Source organism: Pelobates fuscus, chromosome 2 (assembly GCF_036172605.1).
Source record: "Pelobates fuscus isolate aPelFus1 chromosome 2, aPelFus1.pri, whole genome shotgun sequence".
Lineage (NCBI taxonomy): Eukaryota > Metazoa > Chordata > Amphibia > Anura > Pelobatidae > Pelobates > Pelobates fuscus.
Window position 1 is genome coordinate 63,194,741 of NC_086318.1, and position 15,751 is coordinate 63,210,491.

At 39.6% G+C, this 15,751-nt stretch overlaps 1 protein-coding gene across 2 annotated transcripts in view; it reads left to right on the top strand.

Moving 5' to 3' along the window:
- Positions 1-15,751, top strand: part of PXDN (peroxidasin) — a 139,500-nt gene that overhangs the window by 89,689 nt on the left and 34,060 nt on the right. For both annotated transcript variants that reach the window (XM_063442210.1, XM_063442211.1), the window contains 4 exons: positions 1,613-1,782; positions 2,925-3,197; positions 12,023-12,139; positions 14,907-15,065. In XM_063442210.1, the coding sequence (XP_063298280.1) occupies positions 1,613-1,782; positions 2,925-3,197; positions 12,023-12,139; positions 14,907-15,065 (719 nt within the window). The remainder of the gene's footprint in view (positions 1-1,612; positions 1,783-2,924; positions 3,198-12,022; positions 12,140-14,906; positions 15,066-15,751) is intronic.

Below are 15,751 nucleotides of genomic sequence, written 5' to 3' on the forward strand. Positions count from 1 at the left end.
ATATTACCTTGATCTGCGTTGATGAAAGAGTTAATTGAATTATAGAATAAGAAAAAGGTTTCCTGTAGAGTCAGTGGGAAGCAAGGTCTTTTCCAATTTTTGCTTCTTTCATCTTCTGCTCTTGAGGTTAATAAGATTAACTTTTTTGAGTAATCCTGAAACTCGAAGGGAAGTGAAATCTGAGCATTTTAATACAGTGTACAGTAATAATATTATTATATAGCCTGTGTACATTTAGCGTAGACTCTCTGTGTAGCAATTCGGTAACACACAAAGTATTTTTGTTCAAATATCTGTGGATGAGTTATGCTTTAAATCCATACCAACATCATTTACGTGTGGTCCTTATGACGTTCCCATTCACAAGAAAAAAAACAACAACTTTAAAGCCTTTAAATTTAATAACAGATGCATTACTTTATTCTAAGGATTTTTTTTTTCTTACTTTCTTTGAAAAAATTTAGGTCACATTGCGTTCTAAAACTCAATCCTTCCTAGATCTTGTTTGGATTTTATTCTTCGCCATATTTACCAAATGCATTGTCCTTCACAATGCCCGAAAAAAAAAAAATTGTATAAATATGCTATTTATGTCCTTAAAGTGGTATATTTCCTTCTGTACTGCTTTCGAGATGCCTTAATGGGTTGTATATCTTTGGGCAAAATAAAACACAAATAATACTTTTGATTGTCAGATTCAGACTCTACCCTCATATTCATTATAGCGGATGATGGAGAAATATGACAATAACATCATCCTATATTTAGCATTTTTATACGTAATATGTTCTGTATACAATGTTTAAAAGTTTGAGAATAAAATAACGTTCTAAAACCTTCCATGTTTATCTAGAGCTTCATAATAATTTAAATTAAAATTGCATATACAATTAAGCAAATTGTGCTAAAAGTAACATAAGTAACAAATGATTTTCGATGTCGGATTTGTGTTTCTTCATATATCAATGTCTATTACACAAACTGCATATCATATCGAATGGTTTCTCTGTAAACCTGGAACGAGGAAAATGTGCTTAAAAGCCCTATTATTCATGATAAACATCAGACTCTGATAAGTCTCTAGTAAGCTAAACACTGCTTGCATAATATATCTGTTTCATAACTTGCAACTTAAAGCTGTTAGAAACTGTGCTATATCATTATGATTTAATTTAGCAAATACATTCCAATCCAGTGCTGCATTTTGCTGGAGCTATGTAGAGCTAAAGGTTTTGCTGGAAAACTTGTTGTATAGGACCAAAAACACCACAGAGAAGAAGCATGGATTTTCAATATGTGTTACTGGGCTTGGCTGTGACTTCACGTAGTTTAACAGCAAACGGAAATGCATAGAAATTTCTATTCACTTCTCCAAGGAAGACATCATAAAAGACCCAGAGTACAGGCACAACCAATGCATTCTAATACTAAAAAAAAATCAATGCAATATATTTTGCAATTTTATGGTTTGTTGAATTTTTATCGTACCAAATATCTCAAAATGAAGCCTACATGAGCTAGTTTTCATCTTGCGTTATGGAATAAGCTTAGGCAATAAACTTCTGTATTTGTTATGGTTTTTAAGAAGTTTAATATTTGCCTATTTACACAGAAATGAGTTGAGTATGAAAGATGATTCAAGACTAAATCTCTTAGAAGATGGAACATTGATGATTCAGAACACTCAAGAGACTGATCAGGGAGTTTACCAGTGCATGGCAAAAAATATTGCTGGGGAAGTGAAAACACATGAAGTGACTCTCCGATACTATGGAACCCCAGGTATGTAACTTAGGAATACATTTTGTCTGTCTTATATATTCAAGATCATAAATAGACAATAATTATTATGTAAGAAATACATTATTAGATAGACAATCTAAGCATCAAAACCACTACATCTTAACCCCTTAAGGACACATGACGTGTCTGACACGTCATGATTCCCTTTTATTCCAGAAGTTTGGTCCTTAAGGGGTTAATGTATTGGTTTTGGCGCATAGAAACTGTGCCTTTCTGGGACAATGTAGAACATTGCTATTTTTTAGGTATGCAGATAGCCACAAGAAGCACTGTCTTCGCATTTTGCAGCCTCATGCGTGATATTATGGAGCTCATAGTAAAGAGAAGGAAGAAGGGAAAGAGAGATGGTGGTGCTACATCACTGTACACTTGCAAGACCTTTTCTAGAATAATGTGTCTAAACGTAAAAACAACTACCGTCTAAAAGATTTGATAATGCTATGAAAATTGTAAGGGTTTCAAGAATGCTAAAAGGTCTGTTCATGTACTCCATCCATTCGGGCCATTGGTATAATCAGTAACATTTTATGTGGTATATATTTGGTAATGATATAAATGGTTGCAGCATGGAACTTAGCAGTTGTGGTAATGCGGAGTACACAAGTATGCATTTGTTAGACATTTTGGTAATGCTTGAGAAAATATGGAAGTCTTTAGAAAACATGAAAGTCTCAAAGGATTATATTCTTAACAGAACTGCTGCTAAATGTAGTATTTTGTACAGTCCCTGGCAGTCAATTTTAACTAGAAAAAGGGTGCAGACCTACAAAAAGACTTCCTATCTCAAGGGCATTTGTACAGCAATACTAATAACTACATATATTGTACAGTTAAGCATACGATCAAAACACTCTTCCCAAAAATCATTCTTCTATGAACTAAAAAAATCTACAACAAAAATGTATAAAATAATTTTTTAAAATGTGTATGCATACATGTGTGTCTATAAATATATACATATATATATATATATATATATATATATATATATATATATATATATATATATATATATGTTAGTATTATTTTTTTTGTATGTTTGTATGTATATATCTGTTATAATCTAGTTAATTGCTTGTTTATAGTTTTGTTTGCATTCTTTTTTTTTTTTGTCACTTCAGCTCGGCCCAGTTTTGTAATTCAGCCCCAAAACACAGAAGTGTTGGTTGGTGAAAGCGTAACTTTGGAATGCAGTGCTGCAGGTCAACCCCATCCGCGCATCACATGGACAAGAGGAGACAGATCCCCATTGCCAAATGACCCTCGTATCACTATTACCCCATCAGGTGGCCTGTATATTCAAAATGTTAACCAAGAGGATGGAGGAGAATACACATGTTTTGCAACAAACAGTGTTGACACCATTCACTCAACGGGTTTTATTATTGTCCAATGTAAGCATTACATTCAGATTTGGGTTTATGGGATGTTGAGACAACTTATTTCTCAAAATTAATTCTATGTACTGTATTACCAACCAAAACCAAACAATGTGCAAATGCATACACACATTACTGTATTACCATACCACTGTACTGTTTGTAAAGGGAAAGCAATAGTATTATTATTTTAAAACTTATGTTAAAAAAACATTCAGAGCAGCATAACTGCTATGGGTGCTGCTTCCTACCTCCACTGCAGCCCAAAACTCTCTTCACTGAGAAAATAGCAGTAGTGCAGGTCTTAGCTCATTGGCTAAGAGCTATCAGCTGATGATCTTGGTCAATGAGCGGAACCACCCTGTACTGCAGAGCTAAGTTGGGGAGATCTAATCAAAGCTCCTCCCAGAGACAAGCAGCATCCATCGGACCCTGGTTAAGAAGTTTAAAACTATAGTGCAGTCAGGTAGTTATGATGCTTGTTCTTTCAAATTGTAACTGTTTCTATGCTTAAGCAATAATGTGACAGTAAAGCTCATGGCAAAAAAAGATACTTTTTTTGAAAGAATATTTTAATTAGCAGGATTTTTTTTATTTGTCTATTTATGTATTTGTGTTCAGAAAATGTTGTTCCAAGAGTTTATTCTAACTGCAGGGTGACAGCAGTTCAAAGAGTTGGCCAGTGACTATACAAGCTCATTTCAAGCAGCATTTCATCAGTTTCTTGTAATAAAAAAAAAAAGTTTGTTAGTTGAATCCTCCATGATGCCACAGAAAGAGACTTACTGCATGTTAAATGCGGGACAGCCTGTTTTTTTTTCATAATCAACAATTTTTATTGTATGTTTTGCAGAGATTAAATGCACTTAGGGATACAGAAGTAAGAGAGGGGGAGGGGATATCAATGTTGATTACATAGATTAGGTACATAGTCATATGATTCATGCTTTAGGGGGCAGTACATTTTCAGGTGTTAACATATTTTCAGCCTCCGCAACCATGTTTAGCAAGGCTGGTAGCCCATTTATGTTCTGTCTCCATTTCGATACAACATACAGTTTTATTGATAAAACATTCTACACTTAAACTATATACATCTAACCGATTAAACTAACAACATATGGTCTGTATGATATGAATCATGCGACAGCTATTTGGGGTGTCGTGACTGCGTTGTCTATGTGGGTGTGCTGCTACCAGTCCAACTTATTGCCTTCCATTAACCATTTAGTCTCCCGATCTGCCTTGAATATTGGGCAGGCCAGGCCCCGTATTTGAGCTTGTCAAAGTGCTCTGTCTTATCATGCTTAGGTGGGGACATACGCTTTGACACTCTTGGATATAATGGAGTCATGTTTGAATGTTTGCCATAAGTCGTACATTTGGGACTTGGTGCATCCTGTACGTGACTGAGTCGTTGTGTACTGTTCGTAGTCCACGTTTGTGGATGTGAGGTGTATCAGTTCCCCTGTCGTTGGTATCGTTACTGACTTCCAGTTTCTTGCTATCAGCGTCGCCGCTGCTATTAGTATGAGGAACGACAGTGTACGTGTTGGTTTCGGCAGATCAAGTGGTAAGATGTGTAGCAGGTACGTTTCTATGGTGCGTGGGATATGGCTCCCTGTACTTCGCGTAACTACGTCTGCTACCTTCTCCCAAAAAAGTTGGATCTGTGGGCACCTCCACCATATATGAATTGTGTCCCCTGTGGCTCCCCGGCATCTCCAACATCTATCATTTGATGTGTTGTACATTTTGGACAATTTGTTGGGGGTCAGGTGCCACCTGTATAAAAGTTTCCTTGACAGCTCTAGGTGTGAGGCACAGGCTGATAAACCCTTATGAGCTGTAAAGGCCCTTTCCCACTCTTGATCTGACAGGACCCTATCAAGATCTTTGTGCCATTCCCTTTGGAACCCCCAAAGTTGTGTTTGCGGTTCTTCTATGAGTGTGGAGTAACAGAATGAGAGGTTTTTTTTCTGCTGCTGTATTTTTAAACATTTGTGTTCGAACCTCGACATCTGTGGCACCCCAACTGTCCCTCTGTATGGGTGTTTTTCACTTTAAGTGTGTGGTACATCTGTAGATACGAAAAGTGTGCTGATTGTGGGACATGGAACTCTGTTTTCAAGTCTGGGAAGCTTTTAAGAGCTCCTCGGTTTGTTACCTGGTACAGGTGGGTTATATTGTTTGCCGCCCATACCTTAAAATTGAACGAAGGGTTCAGAATGTGAAGGGTCCTCAGGGGTGTCGCTGGGGACCAATGGGATGTCGAGCACACCCTGAATCTGTGTTTATCCCAAGTAGATAGCATCAGTCTGGTGGTCGGCAATATGTTGGGGGTGCAGGGGCGTAGATCTTTTGGCACCCATAGATAATAAGGGAGATGTTTCCCTCCTAGTCTGTGGGATTCTAGAGCCACCCATTGTGGGGCGTGAGGCTGCGTGTGGCACCCAATGATGTTGGCTAGGTGTGTGGCCCTGTGATATTCTCGAACGTCCGGGAATCCCAGACCTCCGTCTCGGATCGTGCGGGATAGAAGTTTCCATGGAACCCTCGGTTTCCTGTGCTGCCAGCTAAATCTCAACAGGGTTGTCTGCAGGGCTTTGAGGAATTTTGCGGGAATATTAATTTGTAGTGTGCGGAATAAATATAGTAACTTTGGGAGTATCACCATTTTTATAGCTGCACAGCGGCCCACCCATGTTATGTATTTCCCTTCCCAAGATTTTAGTATAGATTCTATCTCATTGAATAGTTTTTGATAGTTTGTTGCAAACAGAGAGTTGGGGGATTTCGTCAACTTTATGCCTAAGAAGGTGAGGAAGTCCTGTCTCCAGTCATATTTGAACGCCTTACGTAGACGCTCCATGGTATCGCCCTCTATGCCTATTCCCATTGCTTGTGTCTTGTTAACGTTGAGTTTATAGTAGGAGTGGGTGCTATAGTTTTGTATTTCTTTCTGTAGGTTTGGGAGTGATATGTTCGGTTGAGCCAGAGTCAACAGGACATCGTCCGCAAATAGATTGAGTTTATACTCCCGCTCGCCAATCATTATACCATGAATGTTAGGATTGCGTCTGATCGCCTCCGCCAGTGGTTCAAGGGCAAGGACATAAAGGAGAGGAGACAGGGGACAACCCTGACGTGTCCCATTTGTTATGGTGAACGGGGCGGACTGAAACCCTGATGTGGATACTGAGGCATTTGGGGAGCTGTACAGGGCCTTAATCGCCACCTGGTATTCGTGGGGGAAGTCAAATTTCGTCAGAACAGCGTCTAGGAAAAGCCAATTCAGTCTGTCGAATGCTTTCTCCGCGTCGAGAGAGACTATTAGCCCCTGAGTCCGGTCCGTGTGTATAGTTTGGAAGATGTCTACTACTTTCCGTGTGTTGTCCGACCCCTGTCTCCCATGTACAAATCCCACTTGGTCGTCCGAGATAATAGAGGGGAGAATGCTCTTAAGTCGGGTGGCTAGTATTTTTGCATATAGTTTGGTGTCTGAGTTCAATAGGGAAATTGGGCGAAAGTTCTGGCAGACTGTTGGAGGCTTGCCAGGTTTCGGGAGGGTTATCACTCTAGCTGCTAGGAATTCCGGGGGGAAGGCTCCTGTGCGTTGTGCATGGTTGAATACTGTGGCGAGATAGGGAGCTAGGAGGTGCTTAAACTTTGCGTAATAGGCATTTGTGTAGCCATCTGGACCCGGGGCTTTCCCTGTGGGGAGGGAGTCAATGCATTCTAATATTTCTTGTTCTGTGAAAGGGGCTGCTAGTGCTGTTTTTTGGGTGTCAGTCAGGGAGGGTAAGGGGATCTCCTTTAGATAGGCTTGTATGCCTGATGTCGTGGGGTTTGGGGTGTTGGGGTCGTCTTTGAGGTTATAGAGCTGGCCGTAGCACTGCGCGAACTCTTTGCAAATTTCGGTGGGCATGTGAAGTTTATGTCCATCTTTATTTATTATGTGGGCTATGCGAGTTTGTTGCTGTTTTTCCCTTAGGTGGTGGGCTAGAAGTTTGCTCGCTTTGTTGCCTTGTACATATGAATGTGATTTTAACCTTTTTAGCATGAACCCAAACTTTTGAAGTCTAAACCCATTGAGTTTGTTTTGTAGGGATACTATCTTCTGTTTACATTCTTGCGATGGCTTTGTTTGATTAACTCTATGGAGCTTCTCCAATTGCTGACTACATTGTGATAGTTCTTTTTCGGCTTGTCTCTTAATGTAAGAGGCTCTACTAATTAATGTGCCCCTCATCACCGCCTTATGTGCCAACCAGAGTGAGTGGGGGTTTTGAACTGATGTGCAGTTCGTGTTAAAATATTGTTTTAGTTCCCCCTCCATTTGTGTACAGAATTGTGTGTCGTTTAGCAAGTGTTCATTGAGACGCCACGGGTTCCTATGTTTGTAGTCGTAACTGTTGGCGACCGTTAGTGTCACTGGTGCATGGTCTGACCAATTTATTGCTGAGATTTCACAGTCTAATATTATGGACATAGCGGAGTCGTGCATGAGACAACCGTCTATTCTAGAGTATGTGTTATGTACTCTCGAATGATGTGAGTATGTCCTTTCCCCTGGGTGGAGGGCTCTCCACACGTCTCTAAGACCAAACGTTGACACTAGATTTCTGAGGGCTTTGCTTTGTTTTTTTAGGGAGCTATAATTTGGAGAGGAGGATGGTCTAGTGGAGTCCCACAAAGGATCAAATACGTGATTAAAGTCACCGCATAGCAAGAGGGTGCCCTTTCTCACCTTTTCTACCCTGGTGAGAACACCGTGTAGGAAATTTCTCTGGTTGGTGTTAGGTGAGTAAACGTTTACTAATGTGTAGTCTGCGTCGTTTATGGAGCATTGCCAGATTATGTATCTACCCCCAGGGTCTAGGATGTGGCTGTGTGATATTACTGTGAGGTCCTTACTCAGGAGTATAGAGACCCCTCTGGATTTCTGGTTTGTAGTGGCGTGAAGTTGGTGAGGATATAGGCGTGGGTTCAGTTTCGGGTGTGCGTCTGTTCTGAAGTGGGTCTCCTGCAGGTAAACCACATCAGCTTGTGTCTTTTTAAGTTCTCTGTCCAAAACATGCCTTTTGTACGGGATATTCAGACCCTGTGTGTTAAGGGAGTAAAGTTTCATACTGAATGTTGACGGTGCGTGAGCGCGGTGACATAAACCTGTGTCCTATGTAAATTTTGTGGGACGCCCTTAAGGTGGGTCCTCTGTAGATGGCTGGGGCTTGTGTGTTCATTAAAAATAGCCCTTATATTCTCTATATGACTGCTGCAGGTTCCCATTTTGGAAATACCTATGTGTGAGTTCCCTGCTACGAACGTTCTCTCCCCTCTGTCCCATATCAACCCATTATAGATTGTCGCTCCTGCGTTGTTTATCGTGACCACATGAAAAAAACAGTTAACATATATACACAAGTATAAACATAAACATAAATTTAACTGGAACAAATAGACCCTAATGGTATCTATTTCTGAGTTTAATCTGCTAGTTCTCCCACTAGCTCTACCTTACTAGGGGGTGATGGGGTCCAGGTCCAGCTTGCCGGCTACACTGGTACCCGTGCCCCCGAGCCTCTGGCTCTGATTTGTATTGCAATTGAAGTAATTGATTGTCTGCTTTTGTAGGATATAAACCCCTACCGGTTTGGAACCTCAGACATGTATATGCTCTGTCCCACCTGCTAGCTTCGAATATGTGGCCTGGTATGTGCAGCGCTCTCCGCAAGTATGCTGCAAGCCCGTCGGATATTTTCTGAAACGGGAGGGGGAAACAACTATGTGCCCTATGGCTGTTAAGAGGGAGTCAGGATTGCTGTGGCCCGGGCCTGATAAGGCTTTGTAATGGCCTTAACGGGTATACTATCTTGCTGCGCTCTGATTACAGTAATCCGCCCCCGTTTTCCCTTCTTGTTCTCCCGGTTTCCCTCATGGTGAATATGTTATCCCCCATTATTACGTCCCATTGAACAAAAATACAGTTAATACAACCAGTACCCGTTGGATTGTTCTGTCATATTACCCATCTCCGACTAGAGTCCATGGTGCATATGAATGCACTATTCGCTTGGACCATTATAGCGTAAAAGTTCATGATGGTCTTCGTCGAGGTTCGGATCATTGTGGGTCAGGAGGGCTCATCGTAGCGCCTTCAGTTGTCCGTTGGCGTCTTGGAGGATTTGGTGTGTTTGACTGTGTGCCATTCTGGCTGAATGTCCGCTGATCTTTTGGGCCTTTCAGCCGGCGTTTCCACGTTAATGCCCCAGCTTCGTAGCAGGCGGGTGCCCGCCGCCTCGTCCGAGACCACGTGAGTTTTACCTTCATGCACTACTAGTAGCTTTATCGGGAAGCCCCAGCGGTATAGTATTTTCTTATTCCGCAGTTCTGTGGTGATAGCTCTGAAGGATCTCCGACGTCGGAGCGTCTCTGCGGAGAGGTCTGCAAACACTTGTATGTGTTTATATTTTTCCGGGAGGTCTTGAGCTGGTCTCTTGAACCGGAGAAGGGCCTCTTTGACGTGATAGTAGTGAAGCTTGGTCAGTACATCTCTTGTAGCGGACGCAGGTAAGTGCTGGGGTTTCGCTATTCTGTGGGCTCTGTCCATAAGAAACATATTGTGTGGTACGTCGGGGGCCATGGCTTGGAACAGTCCCGTGAGGTACGCCATTAGTTCCATCGGCGGGACATCTTCAGGGACCCCTCTTATCCGCAAGTTCTGGCGTCGTGATCTATCTTCCAGATCCATATTTTTTATTTCTTGTCTGTCAATCCGGTCTTCTAGTTCCTCCATTTTTGCTGCTAAATGGCTGTGGGCTTCGGCGAAATCCGCCATTTTGCCTTCCATGTGGGCTGTGCGGGTTCCGAGTTCCATGATGTCGCAGCGGAGATCTGCAATAGCGGACTGTACCGTGGCTTGAATCTTGCTTGCCATGTCGTCCAGCATTTTCTGGAACAGTTCTCCGTGTATCCGGATAGTGCTTTGAGGGGATTGAGGCCTGTCGCGATCATCCTCCTCTTCACTCCCGTCGCCATCTTGGATCGCTTGCACCGTGGCTTTTGGAGTATTCGGTTTGGCCGTGAAGAAGGAGTGCTTCTCCTTTGCCTCTGCCGCTTTTCGGGACCCTCGTTGTGACATGATAGGTGCCCGGGTTGTTTAGCGGGGTTTTGTGCTGTATAGCCGCTGTTTATGCTGTCTGATTCAGCCTTCAGCCGGGGAGCTCGTTCCTCATGCGGCCATTCAGCTCGAGCGCAGGCTCCGCCCCCGGACAGCCTGTTTTTTTAAAATGTATTTATTTATTTATTTTTACTGAATGAGCAATAAGGATAAACTTGGCAATACGTATAGAGAAAATCTTTTAATGTGGCTAATTAGAGGATACATTTTGTTGAAATAAAGTTATAGTTTCAGTATGTAAATATACTGGGAATAGTTTCCTGTCCAAAAACAAATCTGTTGGCAACGGACTATTGAGATTGTTTCCCAGTGGAGGGATTGACTTGAAAATGTACATAAAAATAAGTAAACTTACACATTTGAGACGAGAAAAAAATGGTGTTGTATCAGTCTTGGTAATGGCACCAGTCTGCAGATTTCCCTCCCACCTAATTGATGGCCGTTTGGCGTTTATTCTGTGATTCATCGAGACTTGGAAACTTGAAGACTTTTGTGTTATGTGTTAAAACATTTAGATGTGATTTAGAGCAGCTAATTCATGTGAGGGTGGTAGATTTCCTTCCTTTTCAGTAAAGTACTTATACAAGAATGTTTCAGAGCTGCTGTTCACTGTGTCCTCTGTTAACATTGTGTTTGTAGTTAAACCAACTTATTTAAGCGGAGTAGGCAGATATAATACTGGCTCATCAATAATACTGGCTCATTAATCTTAGACAAGTAGGAATTTCAAATCTCCTAAATGTGTCTCTTGTGGGGGTAGTTACATTTTTAGGTCTAAGTCCACTACCTCCTCTCACATCCTTGTGTCTCACATTTATGTGAGCCTAATCTTTTGCTTTTCAATATGTTATATAAAAGCTATTTTTTAATAAAACTAAACTTTAAGGTATCTAAATTGTAGTAAGTGTGTAAAGAGAACATGCATGGCATAAATCATTACATTACAAAAATATCTACGCCTGACCACCTTATCCTGCTTCCATCCTCTCACCATAAACAAAGGTTTTTACTGGATGCACATTATTTATTTATTTATTTAGTTAGTTATTTATTTATAAAATATTTTACCAGGAAAGGTACATTGAGATTTCTCTCGTTTTCAAGTATGTCCTGGGTCCACAAAACATTACACGGGCAGAAGAGATTATTTTCTGGTTCTCTTCCAGAACCTTATGTTTTAAAAGTGTATGTAGTATATATCAGAGGAATTTCAGTATTTCTGGAGTCGTATAATATTTCTGTATTTTTTTTAGAGTAGTGGCCTTTTTTTATACATCTGTAGCCAATAATGGATAGATCAGGGGAATTTACATCTTAACATGAAAAGCAAAAGTTGGTATTTAAATCTTAGCTAACTAAAATATGACTAGTGACATGTTCGGTACACCTTCACATTCTCCCTCTACATCCACCCAGGTTTCAATTTTGTAAGCCTTTTCCAGATTCACCAAAAAGTTTACCTTCATATACCTGAGTGTACTATATGGACACAATTGAATTTTGTGAAAACAGTGTCATCTTGGTTTGTTAGTGCTATGTTCACCATTTCCCTCTTTTTGTATTTGAGTAAACCTTTGATACCTAGTCCTAACATCAAAAATTGTAATTGTCTGTTAAACTAAAACCAGCAGTATTCTCATAAACCACTTATTCTCCACAGCTGTCCCACAATTTACAGTCATTCCACAAGATCGGAATGTTTTTGAAGGCCACACAGTTGATTTCCATTGTGAAGCTCAAGGTAACCCTCAGCCGGTTATTGCCTGGACTAAAGGAGGTAAGACCATATCTTTAGCAAATGTTATTTGTTCAACTAATGTTAGGTGATTTTCCTTTAAATTTCTGGAGGAGGATGCTGTTGGTGGCTTGTTTCTAATTGTACTTACAAATGCATGAATAAAGTGGTATTTTCAGCAACTGATTACTGAAAGCACATCAAAGATATATATATACATAAAGATATGTTTTCATGGTAATATTATAAAAATTTAGATTGTAATGTGAGGTAGTCACTCGAGACTAGTAGGTGACCTATATATTAAACTACTTTTTATCATCTTTACTCAAGAGGAAAATAGCATTGCAATCTTCTTTCACTTAGTATATACATTCTGTGAATAACTTGGCTTCAACCATTCTTTAGAGATGTTGCAACATTTGTAAACCTATTATGCTCATAAGCTCTGTTCATCAAAGCATGTTTGATTTTTTTTTACTTACTACACAAATGCAGTTTTTTCTTTCCCCCTTAGTTGAAGAATGCAGTCCAGAGCTCAAAAAGCCTGCATCTAATATTAAGGTTTATAAATATAGTGTATTGACAGTTATTGGCATATAAAGTACTTATGAGCAATGTGTTTAAGAACTTGATTTTGCCAACGTTTGCTTAGTTGTAATAGATAGATCAAACAATTGTGCCCATGGCATTATTTAGAGACTCCAGAACTCAGCATTATTTAGAGACTCCGGAACTCAGACTAGATTTAAAGGGAATGTGACTATAATTTTTATTTTATTTTTGTTTAGATTTTTTTTTTGAGGGGGAGGGGGGAGTTGCTCTTCCCATTTGAGTGCAGAATATATTGAGTTTTCCAGAGTTTTTAAGGTCCAGATGCAGGTCTTGGATGCTGCCAGAAATATAGCAAAATAAGGAATTTGTTGACTGTGCAGCTATTTATTAATTCAACTAGAAACATTTGTCTTGGTAAATCTTCAACAATCAATCTGGAATCAATTATTTTCCCTTTCTGTCACCTGCTAGTTTTGGAACCTCGCAAATCTATATTGTAGGTAGTATGTAAAATCTATGAGAGTATTCAGATAACTATTAGCAGTGTCCAGTTGTATATTCAGTAGCTAAAGTTACATGGTATAAAGCATTATGTTGGAAATCAAAATGTCTCATATTATGGATATGTCTCCTGGGCTGCAGCAATGATGATAGTACACATTAGCCCCAAGATATACAATAAAAACACCCCAAATCCCCATGCACATTTAAATAACAGGAGTTTTTTTTTAACCATGACCATTTAAGTGTAAATGAATTGGCAGCACTGTTACATGGATGTTTATATTTGCTTTTGTATTACACAGAAATGTTACAGTGCTACCATCCACCCCAAGTGCTCCCTATTAATGTGTGTAGGAGTTAAGAAAAATTCCCCTTTCTGTCTCATTAGAGATTTTACCTTTCGACTTATAAAGGCAAGGTGAATTGCTAGTGTAGGACTCACTTACGAGGTTTTGCCTTGACTTGGCAGGTGAGCTAACACTTTAATGGCCATGGGAGTGATACTAAAAAAAAACTAGAAGTTATATAAATGTGCTTAGGAATTTGGGATAGTGTGCAAGTTTGCAAGTAGCTTTTGGGGGGTGGATGGGTGGGTTGTTGTATGTCATAGACATCGTTTAAAGTTTGAAAGTGCATTTCCCATGCTGTCATTAATATTTAACAACTGGTCATTAATCTCTAACCCTTGGTGAAGAGTGGATGTTTCTATACTAGAAAATCTTACCATTTGTGACTCCAATTTACCATAAGAGGAAACTTTTATTAGCTTTAATTGAGGATAAAAAGAGTCGTTAAGCACTAACTATCGACTCATTTCCAGGTTACTTTTTTTTCTATCTCATCAGATCAAAACTTTCCTCACCTTGGTGTAAAGAAATAGTCAAGTTAACAGCTGCAAAATCTTAATAAAATCCCATAGTTAAAGTGCGCATACACAGGATATTCCTTTTATGCCACCAAGCATTTGTTTCTGTGCTATTATTTGAGTCACTAATGGGTTAATGCTAAGACGTGGACAGCATCTGTAGAAATAGATGTAAATAGTGGTAGGCTGCAAAACATGGGCAAGTTCGTTGGAAACCTTTCAGTAATTGTTGGCGACACATATCTGTTAGTAATAACAACAGCTTATGGTTGATATGTAGCAGCCACCTTTGGAATGAGCCCGTAGTTGGTAGAATAGTTATTTGAACTAAATAACAGTATTTTTGGTAAGAGTAATCATTCATATCCTGGTCCCTCTCCCCCCAATCCTTAAAAAAACAAACAAAACAAAAAAAACTTGCATCTGTTCCAGCACCTAGGCATTTTTACCAAACCATGATACTCAACTCTTCCACTGACATAAATTACCCTTACTTAAGGGGGAGGCATATAGGAGGACAAGTTGTGGGAATCACGTGAGTGGCATGAGAGAAGGGGCCACCATTAGTGTGTGCTCATATCAGATGTCCAATATGCAAACTGACATTAGCTAGCCTGTTCTGGGTGACTGATGACTCCCAGTGACGGAGGACTTGGAGTAAATGTGGTTGTCTAAAAACACCATGAGGCCTACAATTTGCCCTATTCTGTTGGAGACCTTTACCTTTTCTTGATGGAAACATTTGCAGTACAAGTATACAATAATTTTGCTACTGTATTTTATTTTGTTTCATCATTGTTCCTTGTTCTAGTAAGTACAAAAAATGCATATATGTTTTAAAGCTGTTCACCCTACATATTTTAATTTTTGATATCCTTGTCTAAGGGAACCAGCTGTCTGTCGACAGAAGACATCAAATTTTGTCAACAGGGACACTGAGGATATTGCGCGTTGCTTTGCATGACCAAGGCCAGTATGAATGCCAAGCTGTAAACATTGTGGGATCCAAAAGTACAGAAGCACAACTTATAGTTCAAGCCAGAGGTAATGGGATAAGCTTAACTTTGCTTATAATTTTAATAGAATTTGCCAAGAAGAATCAATTTTGTAGAGAAGATATTGGCGCTTGCTCACCTTGGAGAAGAACCAAACTGGAACTAAATGTCCTAGTGGAATGTTGCCAGCCGAAGAAAGGGTTACTTAAACATAATTTGAAATATTGTGTTCTTTCTCTCAGCCATTCTTTATTATCACAGGGTATGTCGCAGAGCTTGTAGATAGCAGTCCACTAGACTTCTATGAGTAGATAATTATTTAAATGGAAATCTAAAGAGGAGCTGTCACTTCCCCGATTTTAACAAAACTAAATAGCTAGCTAAAACTTGGCTATAATTTTTGGTAATTCTTTAAAAAAATTATTTGTTCATCTACCTGCTTTGCTCTGGGCAAAGCATGCAGATTAATAACTCCTGCTGTGCCGCACAGCACTGCAGGAGAAGACATGGTATTGTATAGAATTTGTTCATATGCCCTGAGTTTCTTCTGCTCAAAACAGTATCTACCCTTGTTTAACTAATATCCAGAATATTTCAGTAGATTTCAATCAAATTAACCATGTGCCATGTTTTTGTTTCTATGATATGAAAATGGGCGCTTCTTTACATGCACCCACACTCAAATCAAGAATTATTATTATTTCATATAATTTTTCACCTATTTATATTTTTTGA